At 37.1% G+C, this 23,975-nt stretch overlaps 1 protein-coding gene across 6 annotated transcripts in view; it reads left to right on the forward strand.

Annotated features, from left to right (window-relative positions):
* LOC122126267 (probable ATP-dependent RNA helicase DDX60) overlaps positions 1–23,975 on the forward strand; it is a 72,403-nt gene that overhangs the window by 21,325 nt on the left and 27,103 nt on the right. For all 6 annotated transcript variants that reach the window (XM_042700982.1, XM_042700996.1, XM_042700974.1 and 3 more), the window contains 14 exons: positions 2,194–2,446; positions 3,048–3,214; positions 3,707–3,862; positions 4,988–5,137; positions 6,225–6,344; positions 6,904–6,999; positions 10,093–10,208; positions 11,009–11,142; positions 11,254–11,363; positions 14,164–14,268; positions 15,795–15,923; positions 17,666–17,790; positions 20,795–20,953; positions 23,411–23,558. In XM_042700982.1, coding sequence (XP_042556916.1) covers positions 2,194–2,446; positions 3,048–3,214; positions 3,707–3,862; positions 4,988–5,137; positions 6,225–6,344; positions 6,904–6,999; positions 10,093–10,208; positions 11,009–11,142; positions 11,254–11,363; positions 14,164–14,268; positions 15,795–15,923; positions 17,666–17,790; positions 20,795–20,953; positions 23,411–23,558 — 1,968 coding nt within the window. The remainder of the gene's footprint in view (positions 1–2,193; positions 2,447–3,047; positions 3,215–3,706; positions 3,863–4,987; positions 5,138–6,224; positions 6,345–6,903; positions 7,000–10,092; positions 10,209–11,008; positions 11,143–11,253; positions 11,364–14,163; positions 14,269–15,794; positions 15,924–17,665; positions 17,791–20,794; positions 20,954–23,410; positions 23,559–23,975) is intronic.

A 23,975-nucleotide genomic window follows, 5' to 3' on the forward strand; every position in this document is an offset into this window, starting at 1 on the left:
GTTGACACAAAAATAAATATAATTTTTTTGCTTGCTTTTAACAGATTGTTTATATTTTTCCAAAGCATTTAAATAATGAATCAATCACTTCTTTTTTGGTAGAGGGTAAATGCTTGCAACTTTCCTTTTTTGTTCCTTAGGATGTCTCTTTCTAAGCTTATATAAAGATCTAAAATTGAGAATGAAGTACAAGTAACAAGTTATGAGAATTTAAAAATATTTTTGGTATAAATACTAAGCACTTCATGCTGTGAAAACTAATGGCTAATATTTCTGAGAATAATAATGTCTAACTATAAAAAATCCTACAAGTAGAACTGCTGCTTTTGTGACTTTAGAGAAAGGTGATATATCATTTTCATAAAATGGGCAAATCATTAGGATTTAGTCTATTCCTGTGAACCTCAATGCTGGAGATTAGGGAAATGCAGTTATTATCACTAAAAGTCAGATTTAATGTTTAACTCTATTAAAGAGAATAACAGTTTAGCACAACAAATCACTAACAAATGCAGCTGATTCCAGTCTACCTTATCAAATAGTAAGATCAGTCAGGCGAAGTTATGAGAACTGAAACCTCTAAATGGAAGCAAAAACATTTTTTTGGGCTTCTGAATATTTTTATTTTAGGATTTTTTTTGGCAAGATCAGATAAGTGTGTCATTTCCTTGCCAGACCTTGGACTAATTAACAAGTAAAGACAGTACACGTTTGAGGGACAGGAGGTGGTTCGTTAGTTTGCAGATTTATAAAAACAATTCTTACATTCCAATCAAGGTAACATAAAAAAATAATTACAAATGTCTTGGTGCTTTTGTGAAGCATCTCTCCTTGAACTGCTCCAAAAATCCAACTAGAATTGGAGGTCATTTTGACTTTTGCTTTAATCAGCACAAAGAAGCCCAGCTAGCTCTTCTATGTGATCATTATTTCTTGATCATGTCCATGATCTTCATTTCCTTTTTATTGTCAACTTTATCATCCAGGAGACCACTCAATACAACTTTCATTTTTTCATTTCAGAGTACCAAAAGTCTCTTTGTCCTCCTCCCTCTCCCCCTTTTCTGAGAGATGTTATAAAATAGAAAAATGGCACAAATTCTTTTTTTTTTTTTTGGGTCCGGTCATGGGGCCTGAACTCTGGGCCTGGGCGCTGTCCCTCAGCTCTTCAGTTCAAGGCTAGCATTCTACCACTTGAGCCACAGCACCACTTCCGGCTTTTTTTCTTTTTGCTTATGTGGTGCTGGGGAATCAAACCCAGGGCCTAATGTATGCAAGGCAAGCGCTCTACCACTGAGCCACCTTCCCAGCCCCGCACAAATTCTTATGGAACAAAATATGATGTGTGAAGAATTCTCACATTTTCCTCCTTTTCATTATTAGAAATTAAGCAAATTATTTCAAAGGAATTAAACACCTTTAGCACTATTTTCATACCAATGGCTTCATGAATCTACATTTTCAACGTGAGCATTGCACAGGACAAAGGCCTAGGGCTCTGTCTCGTCTTGTGGACTCAATGTGAGAAACCACTTGTAAGATTAATGATTGCGAAAACTCAAATATTATTGATTTATGTTTCTCTTTCCATCTCCTTCTTTCTTTCAATTCTTCCCCCTGTCATTTATTCCTCAGATATTATGGACTAAGTGCTTGGCTCTTGGCAAAGCCTTCTCTCAATGATCTCAATTTAGAGAGGAAGAATAATAAGTAAAATTGTAACTATAATACATTCTGATGAATGCTTTGACAGATGCAAGGGCATCTGAGAGGCAGGATTTCATGGTGGAGATATCTTTATCAAGTAATGAATGGGAAGGGAAGGGTGATTCTAGGGAGAGAGAGAGGGTAAGTGGGTCCATGGAGGAAAGAAAGAAGAGTAATCTGGTATCTCTTTTATTCTATAATAATTATTCTTTCATTTATAATCTATACCAATCAGAAACTTAGAAAATTATCCACAGAGAGCCTGTATATCCTAACTTGAATTAACTTTTTAAATTTAAGTTTTGAATTTTAATTAAAATTAATCTTAGGAAGCTTAATTTCAAGAAACAGATGTTGTGTGTCTATTCAAGAATGAGACGATGGTCAAAATCATCATACACACTGAAAAATATCACTGTATTCAAGTGATGCTATCTTGTAATATTTTCCACTTGCTGCAAGGATTGTTTCTTTCCTTTTGGGCAGGAGACCAAGGCTGAATTAATTGCTAAAGAGAACAAGAAGAGGTTACTTGCTAAAGAAGAACAAAAAGAAGAGCAAAAGTGGAATGCTTTATCACTTTCTATTGAAGAAGAAATGAAAAAGAATTTAAACTCAGGAATAAAGAAACTAGAAGACTTTTTGAAATCATGTAAGAGTAATTCAGTCAAAGTTCAAGGTGAAATGGTAGGATTAATGGCTTGTTTGAAAACATGGAAAGAACACTGCAAAGCTGAAGGTATGTTTCTGTTGGCTTATTTTGGTAAACTGGAGCATTAAGACAAATGTAATATTTGGTAATATTTGCTGACAGTACTGATGTGGTAAATAAGAAAAGATCAACAGAAGGGAAGAGCATACAGAATTACTAAATTCTGGGTCTGGTGGTTGGAATAGATGTACTGAATTGAAGGGCTCTAGCAATTATACCAAATTCTTATCTGTGATGAAGAGTAGGGCTCAACAATTGATTGCAAATTTTTAAATCACATATTGAAAAATTATAAAATTTTTTAACATAGTAGGAAAGAAATGAAAGTAATGGGAAAAGATATATTACTCTCCATAAATGTCTACAAACTTCAGCTTTCATGATCTTATTTCTATGATAATTTTTTTGTTTCCCCATCCGTTAGATCTGTACTTGTCAGTAATTCACGTAGATGTATGGATAAGTATGGATAATTACAGTTGTAATTTTATTTAGTCCTCTCTATTCCCAAAACTTCCAGTAATGCCAAATAAGGTAGTGAGTTTAGTTAAAATGGTTGGCTGGGTAATTAATAAAGTTTATGACTTTGATGGCTTTATAAGGACCTTACCGTTCTTTCTTTACCAAGGAAAAATCAGAAAAGATTTAAGTATAGTTGTTCAAATGATGAAAAGGATTCAGTCCTTAGTGGATAAATATTCAGAACTGCTGCAAGAAGCAGATTGGAAGTTTATAGCTAAATGCCTCAAGTATTTGAGATTTGATGAGTTGGCAAGTTCTTTATACCCAACCCAAGTAATAATGTTTAAATAGCTCTATTTTCATATTAAGTGCACTAAAGTTGTTTTACAAAGACAGTCATCTCTTCTAGAATTTTTTGAAAATTATATCATTTCATTACTCCAGCTTCTCCATTTTGGATTAATTTACAATTAGAAATCTTGTAAAGTAGTTGTTTGTCCAAATGGATTAAATGCCACATAATTTCTGCAGGCTTTTAATACAGATGCTCTAATTAATTCTATAAAATAGCTCTAAACTATAGTATGATAATTCACTTATTTAAAAATTTATCAGGTGGTAGACACAAATACCACAGTGAGTATTTGAAAATCATGATGTCTTTTAGTTTATTCACAGTTACAGGCATGATTTAAATGGTAATGCCTTTGTGGAGTTTAAATGTAGTCAAATGTTTTCACATTGGAGGAACTTCATAATCAGTATTTTAATTAAATGATGTTATAGTTGAAAATCACTTTCAAAATGGTCTTTTCACACATATAGGATACAGATGACATAAATAAGAAGAAAAAAAGTAAATATTCAGTGGGTATTGGGCCAGCTCGCTTTCAACTACAATATATGGGCCATTATTTAGTTAGAGAAGAAAGGAAAGATCCCGATCCTCGGGTCCAAGACTTCATTCCAGACACATGGCAGGTAACGCTTGCAAATGCAAACAAATCTTGTGTTTTCTTATTGCCTGTTAATTCTTGGATTTCTTCTAATTGTGGTTCTAGTTATTCTGATTGGCCTGGAGCTCTTGCTATTGCATTATGTCATTTAAAATATTTATATTCAAAAGACCAAATGGAGGCTATTTTTTTTCTCCCATAAAAGAAAGCAAAATTTACGTTTAGTATGTGGATAATTTCTTTGGAGGGATCTGATAAATTTGCATATGCAGATTATATGATTTAAGGATGTCTGCCATACAGCTATATTGCTACAGAGCTGAGATTACCTGTGTCATGGGATTTCCTATGTGTAAACATAGAAATGTGCCCAGAGAAATCTGTGGAGTTGAATGTTACAGACAGTTGTTCAGATATTCATACTCTGTACCTGTCACCTTTGTAGATACTTTTTTAATAAAAATCTGTAAAATAAATATCTGTGGATGGTTGCCTGTACTGACTGTACAATTAGACAGAGCAAAGTATTTTCTTAGGTTTAGTATTTTGATTTTTGATTTTGATTTTTTAGCAAAATAAAATGAATGTCTTTGCGATTTCTTCCTTGAAGCCATTTGTTCCTTGTCACAAAAATACACGCTGGCTATACCTTAGAAATGTATCTATTTAGGGCTGGGAAGGTGGCTCAGTGGTAGAGCGCTTGTCTTGCATGTATGAGGCCCTAGGTTCAATTCCTCAGCATCACATAAGCAAAAAGAAAAAAGCCAGAAGTGGTGCTGTGGCTCAAGTGGTAGACCACTAGCCTTGAGCTGAAGAGCTGAGGGACAGCGCCCAGGCCCAGAGTTCAGGCCCCATGACCAGACTCCCCCCCCCAAAAAGAAATGTATCTGTCTGTCTATGTGTCTGTCTGTCTGTCTATGTGTCTGTCTGTCTGTCTATGTGTCTGTCTGTCTGTCTCTATCTTGATATCTGTATGTCTTCTTTGAGATAATAACAGGAATACTTCATGTTCTCTTTTAGTATTTTTGTGTTTGCAGCTCTTAATCATTCCATTTGAGATTCAGAAAATCCTATTGGAAATGCATTACTGTATTTGTTGGGTAGCATGTTGCTTGTACTATTGACACTAATGATGCTCTAAACCCTGCAGCGGGAGCTTCTCGATGTCGTGGATAATTACGAGTCTGCAGTAATCGTCGCCCCAACATCCTCAGGCAAAACCTATGCTTCCTACTACTGCATGGAGCGCGTGCTGAAGGAGAGCGACGAAGGCGTGGTTGTGTACGTCGCACCCACAAAGGTAGTGCTCAGACGCAAGCCCTGTTCTCTGTCACTCGGGAACCTCCGCTGTAGAATGGTTGCGCATGCTCAGAGGGGGAGATCTAATTCAATTTCTTTTCTTTATTATGACTTGTTTTCTTTTATGTCATGAGGACATTTCCACATATGTAAATAATGTATCCAGATCTACCTCACCCCTCTATCACGTTTCATTGCTCTATTTACATGCATATGCATAAACCTTTTTTGAACATATTCATTTGCATCCCTACTCCTTCTGGTATCCAGCCACTAAATTGATGAGTTATTAGGTCAATTCTATGTATGAACTTTGGGGCATAGGCCTTTCTATATTCATGAAGTACTTGAGGCTCCATTTGCTTTTTTTTTTCTTTTGGAAAGAGGTTGTGTTTGTTTTTAACTACTAAAAATTTGAACAAGTTATACAGCCTCCCTTTTTTTCTGTTATAAATCAGAATAAAACACCACTTCATATCATTTTGAGTTTCCGTGCATGTGCTTCACTACATGAAAATATATGGAAAAGTCCCATTTTAGTATGTTTATAGTCAGATCATAATGCATTTTCATCTCTACAGATTTTTATGTTTGGGAGTATAAAGTGTTGATGGATGTTTACTAGTTGTAGACTTGACTGGCAAGGTGACCCTGGATGCAGAGCAGGTTTCTGTTCACCTGTGCATGCAACCAGAAACCTGGTGAAAGAACCCAAATATACACTGGGAAGAGACCCCAGTGTACTTTGGCTGCCTTTCCTGCTAGAGTAGGCTCAGTTCCTCTCTCAGCGCCAGTCTTGGTTACTGAAGTATTATGCAATGCATAGTTGTTGTTTTCAATACCTCTTTTTTTTTTTTTTTTTGCAGATACTTTTATTTTCTGTTTTATACTTTAGGTTGGAATTGAATTTATCAGTGAGTTTCAGATACTTTGTCCAATGCCTCAAAGAGAACACTTCAGCATTCAGTATTTAGAAAGACAAGTTGAGAAAAGGGGCAAGAAAGCTTTCTGCACTCAAAGCTGGACATCCTTTCACTCAGTTCCTGTTGTCTTCATGATAGGACTAATGGATCTATTTCCTCAATTAGGCTCTTGTTAATCAAGTGGCAGCCACTGTTCAGCACCGTTATACCAAAAATCTGCCAAGTGGTGAAGCACTCTGTGGTGTTTTTACAAGAGAATATCGCCATGATGCCCTAAACTGTCAGGTAAGGTATGAGGATTAATAAGCTTCATATAAAATTACCTAACAAAACTTACTTATCTGTTTTACCGGAATCCAACATCTTTATAAAGCCTTGTGAACCTAATTCCTTGTATTTTTGAAAAATCAGACGGCTTTAAAGAAAGTATAATTTTATGACATTTAAAAGAAGTCTTTTCTACTTAAAAGGATTCCTTCCTTCCTTCCTTCCTTCCTTCCTTCCTTCCTTCCTTCCTTCCTTCCTTCCTTCCTTCCTTCCCAATACTGAGTTGAGGACCTCATGCTTGCCAGACAGGGGCTTTATCCCTTCAACCACCCCTCCAAATGAGAATCTAAACATTAAATTTGATATTTTACCATATGCTACTTGTGACACTGAAGTACTGTGTGCCTCACATGAATCTTTCATCACAGTTCTGACGAAACCAGTTCTTCGAAGCAACATTCTCTCTTATTTTCAACACAGATACATTCAGGACTCATATGTCTAGTATATAGTTTTGTGACTTCCTTACATGATAAGTGCTCAAAATGGTTAGCTCATATCATGTTCTTATTTTTAGGTACTTGTTACAGTGCCTGCCTGCTTTGAAATTCTGCTGCTAGCTCCTCACCGCCAACAGTGGGTGAAGAGGATCAGATATGTTATATTTGATGAGGTAAGTTTCAAGTGAAGTTTCTGGAAATCTCTTGAACAGCTAACAGTTAGGGGGCTGGGATTTAATCTCAGGTAGTTTGGCTTGAGAGCTGATTCCCTTATGTCTTTGGTGCTTCACTTGACTGAAGTTCAGAGACACTTCCTCCATATAGTGGTCTCAATGAAAGATGCTCTTAAATGGACTCCTATAGAGTATACCTATGTATCCATCCTACAGAGTACACCTACATATCCTACAGAGTACATCTATATATCCTATGGAAACAGCAGGAAAGGAAAGGAAGACAAAAGACTGGTTTGCATTTGAGAATCTCGCCTGAATCCAGTGTATTTCTGTGGTCTGAAGACAGCACTCCTCTATTCAGCAAATATTTGACGAATGCCCTTCAGTGTCAAGCATTGTATCAGTGTTAGGAATATCCAGGCATGAAGTTACTGTTTACTTGAGAAAGACAATTCAAACAAGTAAGCACACATGTGACCATAAGCCTGTAGTAGTACACACTGTGGAGAGAAAGAGCGTATAGTCATGGCTACAGTAAGGGCTGAGTGGCTCAGGATGACAGTTCCGGAATGAGGACCAGACAAGTCTTCTTGAAGGAATAATTTTAAAATGCACCCTACAGACTGAGGTAAGGGTAAAGTAGTTATTGTAGTGCTTCCTTTATTGGTAAAGATTACTTTAAGCAAAAGGAATAATTATTATGAACGCTCTGTCCCGGGAAGACTATGCTCAAGTAGGACACAAAAGGCTCATTTGTATTTCCATCAGGAAAGAAAGACGGGGGAGAGCACAAATGATCCCTGGCATTATACATATAATTAAAAAGTTTGTATTTGTAATCTGACAAGGGGAGGAAATTTAACTAGGGACATAAGCAGATCAAACGTATCTTTTTTTTAGTCAGTCCTGGGACTTGAACTCTGGGCTTGGGCACTGTACCTGAGCTTCTTGAGTGCTCTACCCCTTGAGCCACAGTGCCACGTATGGCTTTTTTTCTGAGTAGTTTATTAGCGATAACAGTCTCCTGATCTTTCCTGCCTGAGCCAGCTTTGAACCAATCCTCAGATCTTAGTCTCCCGAGTAGCAAGGATTATAGCTGTGAGCCACTGGTGGCTCAAGTTTATCTTTGGAAGATCATTTTAACTGTGATGTGGAGGATGTAGGGGTAAGAAGAGCTGGACAGTGAACAGTTGCAACATCCTGGAGATGTGATACGTGACTCGGTACACATGGAAAGAAACACACAGAGTTGACACAAGTTTTGAAAGTAAAACAAAGAGGACTTATTGGCTAATTGGTGGAAGAATTGAGGAAAATTCAGAAGTCAAGGTTTTCTATTGACTGGATTTTCTCAATGCCTGTTTAAATATAGGCATGGCCAGTGAAAGTTAATAGGATGATTCAGTTTTAAAAATTTTATTGGGTTGGGCGCCGGTGGCTCACACTTGTAATCCTAGCTACTCAAGAGGCTGAGATCTGAGGATCATGGTTTAATGCCAGCCCAGGCAAGAAAGTCTGTGAGATGCTTATCTCCAACTAACCACAGAAAAAGCCAGAAGTGGTATGTGTTTCAAGGGGTAGAGTGCTATCCTTGAGCAAAAGATGCTTAGGGACAGCACTCAGGCCCAGAGTTCAAGGCCTAGGACTGGAAAAAAATTATTGGTAAGAAATTGTACAAAGAAGTTACAAGTCTGTAAGTGATGTTGTGAGTGCAATGCTTCTTGGATCAACATCTCCCCTTCCACCATTTCCCTTATTAGTCTCCCTTCCCTCCCTACCCTCAAGTTATAGACTTCTGTTTTTACATGATAGACATCAAATATAATAATTGCATCTATTGTTATTAGAGTTCTTGATTATAGCAACAGATGCAATTATTATATTCAGTGTCTATCATGTAAAAACAGAACAGATGCTGGAGGGGATGTGGACAGAAGGGAACCTTATTGCATTGTTGCTGGGAGTGTAAACTTGTTCAACCACTTTGGAAAGCAGTATGGAGGTTCCTCAAAAGACTCCACATAGAGCTCCCCTATGACCCAGCAATCCCACTGGTCACAAACCCAAATGGTCACAAACAAGACCATACTAAAGCTACCAGCACAACTATGTTTATTGCAGAATTATTTACCATAGCTAAGACATGGAACCAGCCCAGATGCCCCTCAGTAGATGAATGGATCAAGAAAATGTGGTATATATACACAATGGAATTCTATGCCTCTATCAGAAAGAATGACATTGCCCCATTTGTTAGGAAATGGAAAGACTTGGAAAAATTATATTAAGTGAAGTAAGGCAGGCCCAAAGAAACATAGGTTCCATGTTTTCCCTTATTTGCAATAACTAGTATATGTCTGAGACAAGCAGAAAAGGTCAGAGAAGTTAATGTTAGGGAAATGAACCCCAAGATAAGTATTCAAATATTTTTTCTTTCATGCGATTGTCTCTAACATATTTATAAGATGATTGTTTTGTTGCTTTGTATGTCCCTCCCCCACTGTATAAGCCCTGCTTTCACTGTATTTGATGTTGGTATAATTTGTGAAGGGGAAGGGAAAAATCAAATTGTTTAAATAGGGATACAGGTGGGCCCATTGCAACAATGAGATGTATAAGTCATTATGTCAAAAAATGAACTTTACAACTTTGGTGGGGGTGGGGGCGTAGGGGGTAGGGGGAGGGAGATGGGAAGGGATGGGAAGGGGAAACAAAGGAAGAGGCAACAATGCTTGATAAGAAATGTACTCATTATCTTGCCCATGTAATTGTAACCCCTCTGTACGGTATTTTCACAATTAAAAACAAAAAAAGAAAGTGAAAAAAAATTGCATCTGCTTGCTCTTTCTTAGCTCCATGCCTGTTTCAGATTTCTGATATTTGTTTTGATAAACAGTTAATTAGCTGTTCAGTCTTGCTCCACCGTTGGACTCCTCCCTTAAGTATATCCTCCTTTAGTCAGTCTGTTTGTGTCTATGCATAACGCCTTATGCATGCTATGATGTTCTATGATGGTTTCAAGTGTTATTTTCACTTGCTATTTTAAAATCTAGCTTTCAATTGAGTGATTTTCTTTTCTTTCTGTACTAGGTTCATTGTCTTGGTGGGGAAATTGGAGCCGAAATCTGGGAGCATCTCCTTGTCATGATCCGATGTCCCTTTTTGGCTCTTTCGGCTACGATAAGTAACCCGGAACGTCTTGTCGAGTAGGAATTGAGTTCTACTTTGGATAGAATACTTGCCTGTCTCAAATGTTGGAAAGTTTCATAGCTTTCTGGTTAACTAATAACTCATCTCTGTAACTTCAAGGCACTGTCTTGCTAGCACTTTCTAGTAGGTGCTGGTCACCTCTATAAAGAAAGCTCCCCGAGATCTCCCCAAGCCATATCTGCAGTGAAGTAAGAAATTTCACCTCAGATTTGATCACATAGATCATAGATCACATTTGGTGTGTGTGTGAGTGCTTTACTAAGAGACCAAAAAATAAAGTGATAGAATGGATTTTAAGTAGTTATCTCACTTTTTAGAGAGGTTTAGACATTTATCTTCTTTCTTTTTTTCCCTCCCTTCCTTCCTTTCTTGTCATTAAACTTGACTTTTGCCTCCGATCAGCATCTATATTGCAACTGATCTTATTGTTTCCCCTATGTGCCATATATTATTCTAAGTACTTTGCATATATTAATTTCTTTAAATTCATGCAAGCTTTATGATTTGCTACAATGGCCATAATTAGTATGACCTAACAGTGCTTTTACTTCTATTATTTGTATTCTTACAAGTAGTTATATTAAAAATGGGGGAACAAAACAGAGAAAGATTAAGTGACTCAACCGTGAGCCACACCTAATAGGAAACTGGACTTAAATCTCAGATAGTTTGACCTGAGAGTTGACACCCTTATGTATGATTTTGAAAGTTACATGACATTTTCTATCAACCGATTTGATTTTCATGAATTTTTTTCCATTTTCTGGCTCAATAATCTATACATTTATTTTTTAAGGTGGCTACAATCAACCAGACATTACTGGAAAAAAGTAGATAGTGTGATGAAACCAAATATTGCTTCTGAAACGAAGGCTGGCTACCACGCCCAAAACAACTTTCAAGTACAACAATCACATAAAGTTAGACTTGGTATGTTTTAAATATTTATCTACATTATTTTTTTAATTTTCTACTGTTAAATTTTTCCAGTCAGTCCTTACCTTTTAATTAATTAGAAAAATCCTGCTATTCCTTTTTCAGTGCTGTATGGAGAGAGATATAATGATTTAGAGAAGTATATCTGCTCAGTAAAAAATGATGACATTTGTTTTGATCATTATCATCCATGTGCTGCACTAACCACAGATCATGTAAGCAATAACTGTGACCACATTGTTGGAATGACTGTTATTTGTCTATATTGTTGTTGAGAAGCTGCCATATTGATATTTATTAGAATTATTGGGTAGTCACTATAACAGATAGATCAAGCTTCATTTTAAAATGGACAAGAAACTTAAATGGACAAGAAACTTACAGTTTCATTGGTTTTTCAATGGCATCTGGATCCACAAAACTTCCAACCTCTTAACTCAAATCTTCTATGAACTATATTTATTAATTTTTTTATTCTACCCACTTCCTTTTTCCAGCTTCCATCTGTCTGTTTACCTTCTTTCATGCCAACTATGGGAAAGACAACTATGAATTAGGTTAAGCAAGAACAAGGTATTTGTCACAATGAAAAGATTTCAACTGGCCATTGAGGTATGAGAGCAGAAGGATTTCATCAATTTTCATGGTGATTTTCTTGCCATCTCTCATCAGATTTCCATGGTTCATTTATACTTCTGTTTCCTATTGAAGTAATAATTACATAGTAGTTTGTGTTTCTTCTAAAACCTGAAAAATTAAATAGACTGTACATTTTGCTAGTCTACCAAACACAGTTCTGATCTTTCTAAGTGTTTAATGGCTTTCTTCAGATAGTGATTAGAGCAAGGCTCTGTAGCATGACACCCAAACTCTTCCCTTCAGTGTCTTTCCAGCCATGCACTGACATGACATGTCCAGACATGAACATAATATCTTTTCGTCATATTCACCTACTCAAGTCCTCTTTCTATTGCCTCCTCTCCTAATGACTTATTTATAGTTTTACTTAAAAGTTTTAATTTTTCATTTTTGGTGGTACTGAGATCTGAATTCAGGACATTTTGCTTGCTAGGTTGGTGCTCTGACACTTGAACCATATCCACAGCCCACTTTTTTGCTAGTGATTATGGAGATGGAGTCTAGGGAACATACTTTGCTTGGGCCAGCTTTGAATTGCAATCCTCTTAGCCTCTTGAGTAGCTAATATTATACATGTGAACCACTTGTGCCTCTCTCTTTCTCCCTCCCTCTCTCCCCCAACCCTCCTCTCTCCCTGTCCTGGGGCTTGAACTGAGGGCCTGGGTGCTGTCCCTGAGCCATTTTGTGCTAGAAGCTAGTGCTCTACCATTTGAGCCACAGTGCCATTTGTGTGTGTGTGTGTGTGTGTGTGTGTGTGTGTGTGTGTGTGTGTGTCTGTGTGTCTGTGTGTGTGTGTATTTGAGTAGTTTATTCGAGATAAGAGGGACTTTCCTGCCTGGGTTGGCTTCAAACTGTGATACTCAGATCTCAGTGTCCTTAGTAGTTAGGAGTACAGGCATGAGCCACTGGCTCCGGGCTAGTGCCCGTCTTTTTTTATTGTGAGCTTGTCATATGTGTATACAATCTTCTCCCTTTATCACCCTTACTCATCTCCCTTCTATGTTTCCTTTACTTTTATAAAATTTCAGTACCATGTATGAGAGAAAATCTGTTGTTGTCTTTCTAAGTCTGTTTTTTTTTTCTTCTCACTTTGCATGTTGTTTGGCAGTTCCATCTACTTTCCAGGGCAAGCTATCTTTAAGAAGCAGGGAGTGTTGTAGTTCAGAGTACTTGCTAAAATGATCATTTTGGTCAGAGTGCTTTCCCTCTCTTCTCAGTAGCTATTAATGGAATAACTGGAAAGCAATGGAAGTACCACAGTACACTCTGACCCCAGATGACTTTGGCAGAGAGTATGTTGCTGTGAGCCTTCAGATCATCTAGATCCTACTGTCAGGGATGCAAGGAAGAACAAATGCAAAGGCATGGCTATTCTGAAATCTGGGTTGACAGCTGTGTATGCGGGTTGTGTTTATATATAAATATTAGCGATTACCTTTCACCAAAGAATGTGGAGGTAAAAAAAATTAAACATTCAATCGATAGGCAATACTGTTAACATCTCAGAATCACTGGGCTTGGTGGTACCTATTCGTAATCCCAGTTACAAGGAAGAAGTGACTAACAGAATTGTGGTCTGAGGCTGCTGGTTTGGAAAAACAAATCAAATTAAACAAAACAGGAGACTCTATCTGAAAATTAACCTAAAGCACAAAGGGCTCAAAGAATAGCATGCATAAGCAGAAGACCTTGAAACACAGTGTCTCATAATTAGGGTTTCACATGGGATTCATTTGCAGTAGTAGTGATAGACACTAGTAGAAGATCTTACAATAAAACTTTTGAGAAAAGGATTTTTTTGGGGGGAGGTGTCCTCTTAAAGGTATGGCAGATACATTTAGAAGACTCTGGCTGTGAAGCTGGTAACCTGTGCCAATGGAAGAAGTTCCTTGGGGTCCGACCTGAAGGTGGGCCAAGAATCTTTGTCTTGAAATTCATCCATTTCCTATTTTGGAATTTAAACAAATATTTGCTATTTTTTTAACCCGGTTTGATACATATAAAAATAGTCACATTCATAATTAAACTGATTTCAGTTTCAGTGGAAGAATAGAGGTTGTAACTTGTAGTTTAAAGAGTCCACTAACCTTTTGGCTTCCCAGGCCTCTGATTTGAATGGTGAAGACAGTCGATGGAAAATGACACTAATGAAATGTCTTAGTAAACAAATGAAAGTTTTTTTGGTAGGTGAACTTTTGGCCCCTTCTCCAGTGATTCAAGTATTTTGTGAGCATTTAGCACCTAACATCATTTAAACACTTTGCCTTGTCACCTTGAAGTGTCTTTGGGTTCCTGATGGTGATTGTGAGGGACAACATTAAAAGATAAGATTAAAAAAATAGAGTGCTAACAATTTTGATTTTGTTTTAAATGCAGATTGAAAGATATGGATTCCCTTCTGATCTTGCCCTTTCTCCTCGAGAAAGCCTTCAGCTTTATGATACTATGTCTCTAATCTGGAAGGAATGGCCTCAGGCCCAGGTAAACAATATTCATGGAATTAGCAGTTAGGGATCACAATAATATTGTATAGAAGAAGAAATGTGGACAACAGGTGCTGGAGGGGATGTGGACAGAAGGGAACCCTACTGCATTGTCGGTGGGAGTGTAAACTTGTTCAACCCTTTGGAAAGCAGTATGGAGGTTCCTCAAAAGACTCTACATACAGCAATCCCACTTTTGGGCATTTACCCAAATGATCACAAACAAGACCATACTAAAGCTACCAGCACAATGTTTATTGCAGCATTATTTACCATAGCTAAGATATGGAACCAACCCAGATGCCCCTCAGTAGATGAATGGATCAAGAAAATGTGGTATATATACACAATGCAATTCTATGCCTCCATCAGAAAGAATGACATTGCCCCATTTGTTAGGAAATGGAAAGACTTGGAAAAAATTACATTAAGTGAAGGAAGGCAGGCCCAAAGAAACATAGGTTCCATGTTTTCCCTTATTTGCAATAACTAGTATATGTCTGAGACAAGCAGAAACGGTCAGATAAGTTGATGTTAAGTGAAGTGAACCCCAAGATAAGGATTCAAATTTTTTTTCTTTCTTGCTATTGTTTCTAACATATTTATAAAATGATTTCTCTGTTGCTTTGTATGTCCCTCCCCCACGGTATAACCCTTGTTTTCACTGCATTTGATGTTGGTATAATTTGTGGCGGGGAAGGGAAAAATCAAATTGTTTAAATAGGGATACAGGTTGACCCATTGCAACAACGAGATGTACAGGACTCTATGTCAAAAAACCAACTTTACAATTTAGACATTGGGGTGGGGGAGCGTGGAGGATATTGCTGAGGAGGTGGGAGGGAAGGGATGGTAGGGGAAAAACAAGGGAGGAGGCAACAATGCTGGGTAAGAAATGTACTCATTACCTTGTTCATGAAACTGTAACCCCTTTGTACAGTATTTTCACAACAAAAAACTTAATTAAAAATGATCTGAAAAAAATAAACTTGGGAGTGAGGAGGGTTAGGAGAGGAAAAACTGGAAGAGAAATGTACTCATTATCTGATTTATGCAACTCTATATATCACCTTTACAATAATGTATTTTTAAAAATGAAAGAAATGCTCACCTTTTCTTATCACTTGCATCTGATCTTTAAAGTTATCACTTTATGATCTCTTCCCATATATTCTTTTTTTAAATGGGTATTTTATGTAAATGGCATTTTATTTAAATTTTAGAAAATATTTCTTCTTTCGTCTTCTGGTAGAATATTTTTTGTCTTCTCTTCACATGCTCTCTATAGTCCTCTGTTGTCTCTTGCTTTCTTTATGTTCTAATTTCTGTTTATTTTCTCTTTAACTTGGTGGCACTCTATTCTTTTTTGCATTTTTTTCAAGAGTGTATGCCTACTGGAAATATAAAATGGAGTTTGACCATATCTAACCTGAAGAGTTTGTAATGATGTGCATGAGAAGTATAATTAAGTATCTTTGGATTTTGGCATGCTTTCATATAACTTTATGATATTTGTTTTCCCAGAATCTGTGTCCAGAGAACTTCATTCACTTTAAGAATAAAGTGGTCATTAAAAAGTCAGACGCTAGAAAATATGAAGAGAGCTTAAAGTCAGAATTAACAAGTTGGGTTAAAGATGGCAATATAAAGCAGGTAATTTTCACATATGATTTTGACAAAGCACTCTATAATCTTGAGTTGTACCCATTAATATCAGCTTCCTCCAATTTTCTTAGTGTTCATTTTAGAGTTTTAAGTTGAACATGAAGTTTAGTAATCCTGAGATAAAATAAGAAGAGAGAAAGGAAATGGGTCATTGACATGGACCAGGGGCTACTGGTTCCTACTGGCTGGTTTAGCAACCCACACAGAGGGTTCAGGCATTAGGCAATTGGCATAGTTGTTACCTCGCCACAGAGAGATTGGATTGATTAATACCTGTCAAGGGACTTGGATCTATGTTAGTCTTGGAGTTTCTTTCATTTTTTATTTCAAATTATAGGAATTATTTATGTCTTAAAACATCTGAGAATCACATTAAACACATTTATTGTAGGTTGATACTTTTTATATTTGTGGTTTGCTTCATATGAGAAACATATGATGAAAGCAAGCTTTCCTACTTAATGAAAGTCCTCCAAGATAAGCTCTCTGTTGGCTAGAGACACCCTAGGAACTACGGCAAGCATTTCATACTCCTAAATGTGTAGGCGCCTCCCTGATTTCTCATTAGCTGAGTAGTGGGGGTTCGATAATACTCTTGTATGTGGCCAGATTTAAATATTTTCTATTAGGTAATTTTTAACATATGCACCTCTTAGGATTGGTTGAATTTGAGCAGCCAGTTTGGGTTGTCTCCACCCTCTTCTCCCTTGTTTTCCTCTCCTTTGTTCTGTTGTGGTGGGTATGTGCTTTCTGGCCCTTGCAGCATTTTGTACTTACCTTTGACATCGTGGTCCACTCTTTCCCCAACTAGTTGCCTCCCCTCTAACATTCTGTTTGCTTAGAGAATTTCCTGGTGTGTGGACTTTATTGTTGCCACAAAGAAGTTCGAGTCAGATCAGATACCTAACTTAGAATATCATCTACTGATAGTAATTAGTGTCAAGAATTGATATTGCTGATTTTTTTTTTTTTTAGGAATGACCTATAGGACTTTTCTCATGTCATATTTTTTAACCTATTATATTTTATTATTTTTCTTTTGTTCAGTTCTATTACTTATTTGTGTATATTTGTTTATTATTTTTAAGTAGTTGTCCAGGGTTCCAATTCAACAGGTTCAGTGATGAGTATAATTACACTTTTATTTGGTCTCATCCCATGTAGAAAACTACCTTAGGTCCTTGTACTCCTTGGCTTGTTCCCTGAGGGCTGACATTTTATCACTTGAGCCATGCCTTCAGCATAACTGAATTAGTTAGTTTTGGAAAGTTTTTCAGACTTTTCTGCCAAAACTGTCTTTGAATCTTGAGTCTCTAGATCTCAGCCTCCTGAATAGCTAAGATTACAGGTGTGAGCCCCTGATACTTGGTTTAACTTACCTAAAAAAGGGTTATTGGAAACTTTTAAAATGTATTTGGAAATGACATAGAAAGAAACTAGTTCTTTTTTCCCTTCTACCCATAGTAGAATCAAACATCCTCAATTACTGAACACTTTATCTCTTTCTGATGGCTCTGAGTGATCTTAAAAGAAACATATTCCATTTGCATGTGTAAGTGTGTATATATCAAGTGTATTAACTAGAATATGTTCTAGTTGTATAAAATATGATTTTTAAAAGATCCACAGATGCATGTAATACATAACTGTGGAAGTATTGTATCTGGAAGCAGTACCTCCTTTCTTTGCTATGGAGAACTCAATGTAAAATATTTTATTCATTGTTACAGGCTAAAAAGGTGCTGAAGCATCTTAACCCTCACTCAGAGTTTCGCTCAGGAAATTTGTTGGAAAAGTTTCCACTTCTTGTGGAGAAGCTAAGTGAAATGAACCAGCTACCTGCAATCTTTTTTATGTAAGCTGTTTAACTTAATTTTTAACATTGCAATGTGACGTGCATTATATTCCTCTTCTTTTTTAGCGGTACTGGGGTTTGACTTTGGGCTTTGTAATTGCTAGACAGGCACTTTATCATTTGAGCCACACCTCCAGACCTTTATGCTCTGGTTACTTTTGAGATAGAGTCTCACATTTTGTGGGGGCTGGCCTAGAATATGATCCTATTTACACTTCCTGCTGTAGCTGGCCTGATGAATGTGACTCACTATGTCATTTTCTATTGAGATAGGCTCTCCAGAATATTTTTGCTAGGGCTTTTTCTGCATAGATGTCCTTCGACTATCAACGTAATGTGTAGCTAAGGTGACAGGCATGAATTACTATGTTTCTGCTGACCTTGACCCTTCCAATCTCTGTCTCCTGAGTAGGTAGAATTATAGTTGTTAGTTACTAGCACTTGATAAGACTTATTCTTTTAAGATGGGGCAAGCTATACAGACTTTATTGTAATTGAGTATCTATTTCTATTTCTCATGTTCACCTGTTATTTAAATGAGTATTCTTAGTTTTTGAAAATAAACATTTCTAGTTGATTCTGATACAATGTTTTCAGAATTACATTCTTTATTTTGTCTTTATTGTAGTTATTAGCTTTAAGTCTTATTTCGGTACATAGTTGGTTTCTTTGCAGAGTGAATGTTTATACATAAAACTATCCTGTATACTAGAGTATTTATATACTAGACTATTAAATTAAATATACTAGAGTATTTATTGCCAAGGTGTTTTAGTATTTTTAGTTTATGAGATATGAACTATGACCCAGGGGCTCTGCTAACTTGTTAAATTTTATATGTTACAGTACAAAGTAGCTTAAATTTGAAAACACCATTCAGTTGGTTCAACTTGATAAAATAACACCAGAGTATAATTTATTTATTGAATGACACACTATATCCAAGTTCAACATTGAAAACATAGTGATAGGTTCACTGTAGACAATTTCATAGTATACTTTATATGAAGAGAGTCACAGAATCTTGCTCAGGTGGTAAAGTTTAGTGAAGCGTGTCCAGATGTAAACAGATAGATAGTAATGATTTTTCACTAATGATGTATATAGTCAAAATAAGGATGCTAGATGAATGTAAGTTCATGTTTGGAAATGGAGCTTTCAATCAATTGCTCCTTTTATTTCTGGTATTGGGGCAAAGAAAATTTCTGTCCCATGAAGAATTTGTATAGCTCATCTACTTCACATTCCAGCATGGCTACAGATATTACACACACAAACCATTCTGTGAATCCAGGCTACTTCTGGAAGCTTAACTACAAAATAGAAATCCACAAATAACTATTGGTTATTCATGTACCTATACATGTGGAAAACAAGTAACTTTTTTCCTTTGTTTCAGGGGAGTTTTTGGTTAGATCTGAGAATTAAGTTGACATAAGAAAGAACAAGAGGAGAAAAGTTAATATAAAATAAACTATATAGAAAGGCAGCTTCATAGGAAATGAAGACCCAGAGTTCAGTTAAAATTTAGCCATACACTGATGGCTTGTGCTTGTAATTCTAGCTACTCAGGAGGCTGGGATTTGGGGATTGAGGCTCAACACAAGCCTGGACACAGAAGTCTCTGAGACTCTTATATCCAATTAAGCAGCAAAAGCTGAAAGTGGAGGTGTGACTTAAATGATAGAGCCCCAGTTTTGAGTGAAAAAGCCAAGTGAAAACACAAAGCCCTGAGTTAAAGCCATAGTACCAGTGTGGGCACACAAGCACACACATGCACACACACACATATATACACTCATACACACACAAAAGTTAACATTTAATTATGAATTGGACAAAGAGCTCTTTGCTGTTAATATAACAGCAAAGGGTCTTGGTGAGGTCAGTTAACTGGGTAGAGAATTGACTAGGAAGGTAAGAGTTAGTTTATTAAAGTTTACATGGATTTCACTCAGTCTTAGCTTATTATCCTTGATTAAAAAAGCGATTCTCTTGTCGTATAAGAGAAGATATCATGTGGGCATTGATCTACTCTTAAGAAAAAGGACATGTCAGAGTAATCTTGTACCTGCTGCTTTTCAAGTACCCTTAACAAGACTATGACAGAGTAGCATAGCTGGACTCTACAATACTATGTTTAAAATATATACATTTTGATGAATATGTACATTTTGATGGAAGGGGTGACACTGATCAAGATGTATTGCATTCATAAACTGCTTTGTTGAATGGCAACTCCTTTGCCTAACTACTTAAAGATAAATGTGTACATTTACATGACATTATGTATGCTATATTTTAAATATATTATTTTTATATTACACATTATATAAATAAACCTCTCAAAAAGAAAGTACTCAACAAAAGCATAAAAGATGGATTCTATTTGAGAGTTAAATGATATTGAATCTTGGGTGCTCTTCTCTATGAATTCTGAAAATCCTTGGTCTATGTAGCTTGACACAGTCTTAAGTTGCCCTAGATCCTTGGGAGGTCTGAGGATTTTTCTGGGCTCCAGAGATTCCTGTGGTACTTTGCAGACAGTATTGTACCCATCAGCTTATATAACCTGGCATTTGAGAAAAATAGGTCCCCATGTTCATTTAGTATTCGTGTGCCGAAGGGCATATACTTCATGGCTGGACCCAAACTTGAATCCCAGTTTTGTTTCTATCAATGGTGTTACTTCTGTCTCGGTTGGCTTTGAACTGCAATCCTCAGATCTCAGCTTCCTGAATAGATAGGATTATAGGTATGAGCCACGCTTGTCCAACTCTGTAGTTCTTAATGCAGAGTTCTTAGGACAGAGGATTGGGATGAAGGAAACTTACCATTTTACAGTAATCAGGACTATGGAGATCCCTTCAGAATGAAATTTCTAAGGATGGGCTTTAAAATGCCAACAGGAAGGCATATGTCAGAATAGGAGCAGTAGGTAGAAATACTGAATTTCATCGATGACATTAACTTCATGACAAATATTGACTTTATTTATTTCCAGATTCAGTTTGAAAAATGTAGAAATGTGTGCTGAAAGTGTGGGCAAATCCCTGGAGAAAAAGCAGGAGGAAAAACGATCCCCCAAAGCTGATAAAGAAGCCCATGTCATGGTTAGCAAACTTCAAAAGTTTAAAAAATCTATGGAGAAGCAAAAGATAGTGTAAGTATGTTGCTAAGCAAAATGTCATCAAAGGGCTGACTTCTTTCACATGTCCCCATGGAAAACACAGTGCAAAAAAAATCTAATAAAATAATAAGACATGGATCAGTGCTCGGATCTATTTGCCAATTTGAGAGAGAAAATAGGATACAGACAAGTGACTATAATCACCTATTTGTTGGGTGTTTGCTCAGTCTTATTTAAGATTGATAATGGTACATACACAACCCTTAGGTAGATTAAACAACTGACACAGTCATCTTACAGAATAACTGTAATGGTGATCTGTGTGTGAATCCCTCTCACTCAGCCCTCACAAGACTTTAAGCATTGAATAGACACATTGTTGTTGGGTCCACAAAGAGTATCACAGTGTAAGTCATAGAATGAGCTTGGGGTTGGATTTGTGTTTAGAAACTCTTTGGTAGTGTGGTTCCTGTATTTGCTCTCTGTGTCTAACCCAGTGTCTAAGTCTGTCCACTCAAAAGCCCACATGTTTGTTCCTTCTCTGTGGCCCTCTCTATCAGTAGCTGCCACCCCGCTCAGCTATTCCACAGATCTTCCCCATGTAGTCGCAGCAATCTTCATTTTTGCAGTTCAGAGTGTTGAAGGTTAACCAGTCTCTGATCTAGCCAATCAGTGTTCCTGCAGTCCTTTCAATTACATCACTCCCTCAGCAAGACTCCTCCTCCTTCCTTGCTCAGTAACTCTGACTTGTGGTATGCCAACAAGTCGTGGTGTTTGTCTTCATCTTTTCAGTCTCACATCTTACCACACTTCCCAAGTGACACTCAGAATTTGTGATTCTGCTCTTCTGGGTTGCTCTCCTATGAACTGACCTCTTGCTGTTCCATCCTGGCTCCGTCACGATTGCTCCCATAGTATGTACTGGAGAGTTTTGCTGTCTCTTCTCTCTGTCTTGTCTGGTCTCCCAACTTAGATATATCAACCCTTTGTCTTGTGCTCTGACACACAGGTTAGGGAAACAATCATTATAAGGTAATTCCGTTCTTGTTTGTTTATGTGGGTATTCCTTATCTGAAAATCCAAAATTATCTATAATCTAGATCTTTTGAGTGACTAAGTGGTACTACAAGTGGAAAATTCCACCTCATTAAACAAAAATAATTAAAAGTCCTGTATACCTTTACATTCTGTATTTAGGATGAAAATGAAACAAATTATGCTTTTCTATTTTGGTTAGGTCCCCAAGACATCTTAATATCTATTAGCAAATATTCCAACATCTGAAAAATAATTATATACCACACATTTTAGAAAAAGGACAGTAAATGAATATTTCTTTTTCCTGAAATTTAAGCTTTTTTTTTTTTTTTACAAGAATGAACCATATACTTTCTCTTCTATATCGCTAATGCTTAGTACATTACCGAGAAATACATAGTATATTGTTCTAGAACCATTTTTCTCAGTGAAGAACCAATAGTTCCTTTCAAATTGCAACACGATTTTAGGGCATCTCTGTTTAAGACATTTCAACTTCTAGATGGCTGTCCAGACTTCTGCTTGCATTTACTGTTGGCTTTGCAGTCCCCTTTGCAGCGTGAGAGGTGATGAATGCAGACGGAAGGTAATGGATGAGGAGTATGCAGAGCCATGACAACCTTTGCTTTGCTGTTCCCTTTGTAGCATGCAAGGAGATAAATGCAGATGGAAGCAAGGTAGCTGGTACCAGCTTTCCTTAGACACATTTTCCACAGGGCTCTAAGAACCACAGTTCAAGCAGGATTAAATCACTAACAATGCAAGCCATAAAGATGCAGGGTGTTTTAACATCTTATCCAACACTGCAATTATAGCACCAATACTGGGGACTCTGCCTTAGGCCTTGTGCATCAGGAAGAGCTGCAACTATGAACCTTATCTCCTGCTTCTTGCAGTGACTAAGTATGAACACCCATTTCTTTTTTAAAATATTTTTTATTGTAAAGATACTGTACAGAGGGGTTACAGTTACATGAGTAAGGTAATGAATATATTTCCTATTGAGCATTGTTACCTCCTCCTTTGTTTTTCCCCTACCATCCCTCCCCACCTCCCCAACTCCTCCCTACCCCACCCCCAAATTGTAAAGTTCATTTTCAACATAGTGTCTTGTACATCTCATTGTTACAATGGGTCATCCTGTATCCTTATTTCAGCATTTTGTTATTTCCCTTCCTCTCCCCAAATTAGAAAAATGTATATACAAGATGCAGGGCACCAGAATCAAATACGGTGAAACAGAGACGGTCAAAAGCTATGTACATTTGACCATATAAGATGATGCTAAGTGAAATGAACCCCAAGATACGGACTCAAGAGGTTTTTTTCCTTTGTTGCTGCTGTTTTTAATGTACTACGTATTTTTTTTGTTTCTTTTGTATGTTCTTTTCCCTATGGTATTAAACCTGTTGTCACTGAATACCCATTTCTTATCATTTTCTTTTTGTAAAGAGAAGGAAAAAAACAGCAAAAGACCAGAAAACTGGATCAAAGCCTGTACCATGAAGCCCAATATAATCATCTATTGCAAAGTCTAGAGGAGAACCTGAAAATGCCTCAGGACTGCACATACGCTGATTATAAAGTGATCGACTCTGAGGTCAGCACTTGATGAGAACTGTTCTCCTGAAGACCAAGTCATTCACAAGCCAGGGTGTCTCCCCCTGGGTGTCCCGCCCTCCCCCCTCCCCTCCAAGCCTGTTTCCACTTCTACTTCCACTGTCTGGTTTGTCTACTGCTCAGTCAGAGCTTTTCACTCCGGAAGTGGGGTGAGATCAAGACATTCATTCAAAGCACTGAGAAAATATTTCTATTTTTTCTTTTTTATTGTGAAAATACCATACAGGGGGGTTACAATTACATGGGCAAGGTATTGAGTACATTTCTTTTTTTTTTTTTTTTTTTTTTTTGTGGGTCGTGGGGCTTGAACTCTGGGCCTGGGCGCTGTCCCTCAGCTCTTCAGCTCAAGGTGAGCGCTCTACCACTTGAGCTACAGCGCCACTTCCGGTTTTCTGGT

Source organism: Dipodomys spectabilis, unplaced genomic scaffold (assembly GCF_019054845.1).
Source record: "Dipodomys spectabilis isolate Male_0828 unplaced genomic scaffold, ASM1905484v1 ptg000009l, whole genome shotgun sequence".
NCBI classification, from domain to species: domain Eukaryota; kingdom Metazoa; phylum Chordata; class Mammalia; order Rodentia; family Heteromyidae; genus Dipodomys; species Dipodomys spectabilis.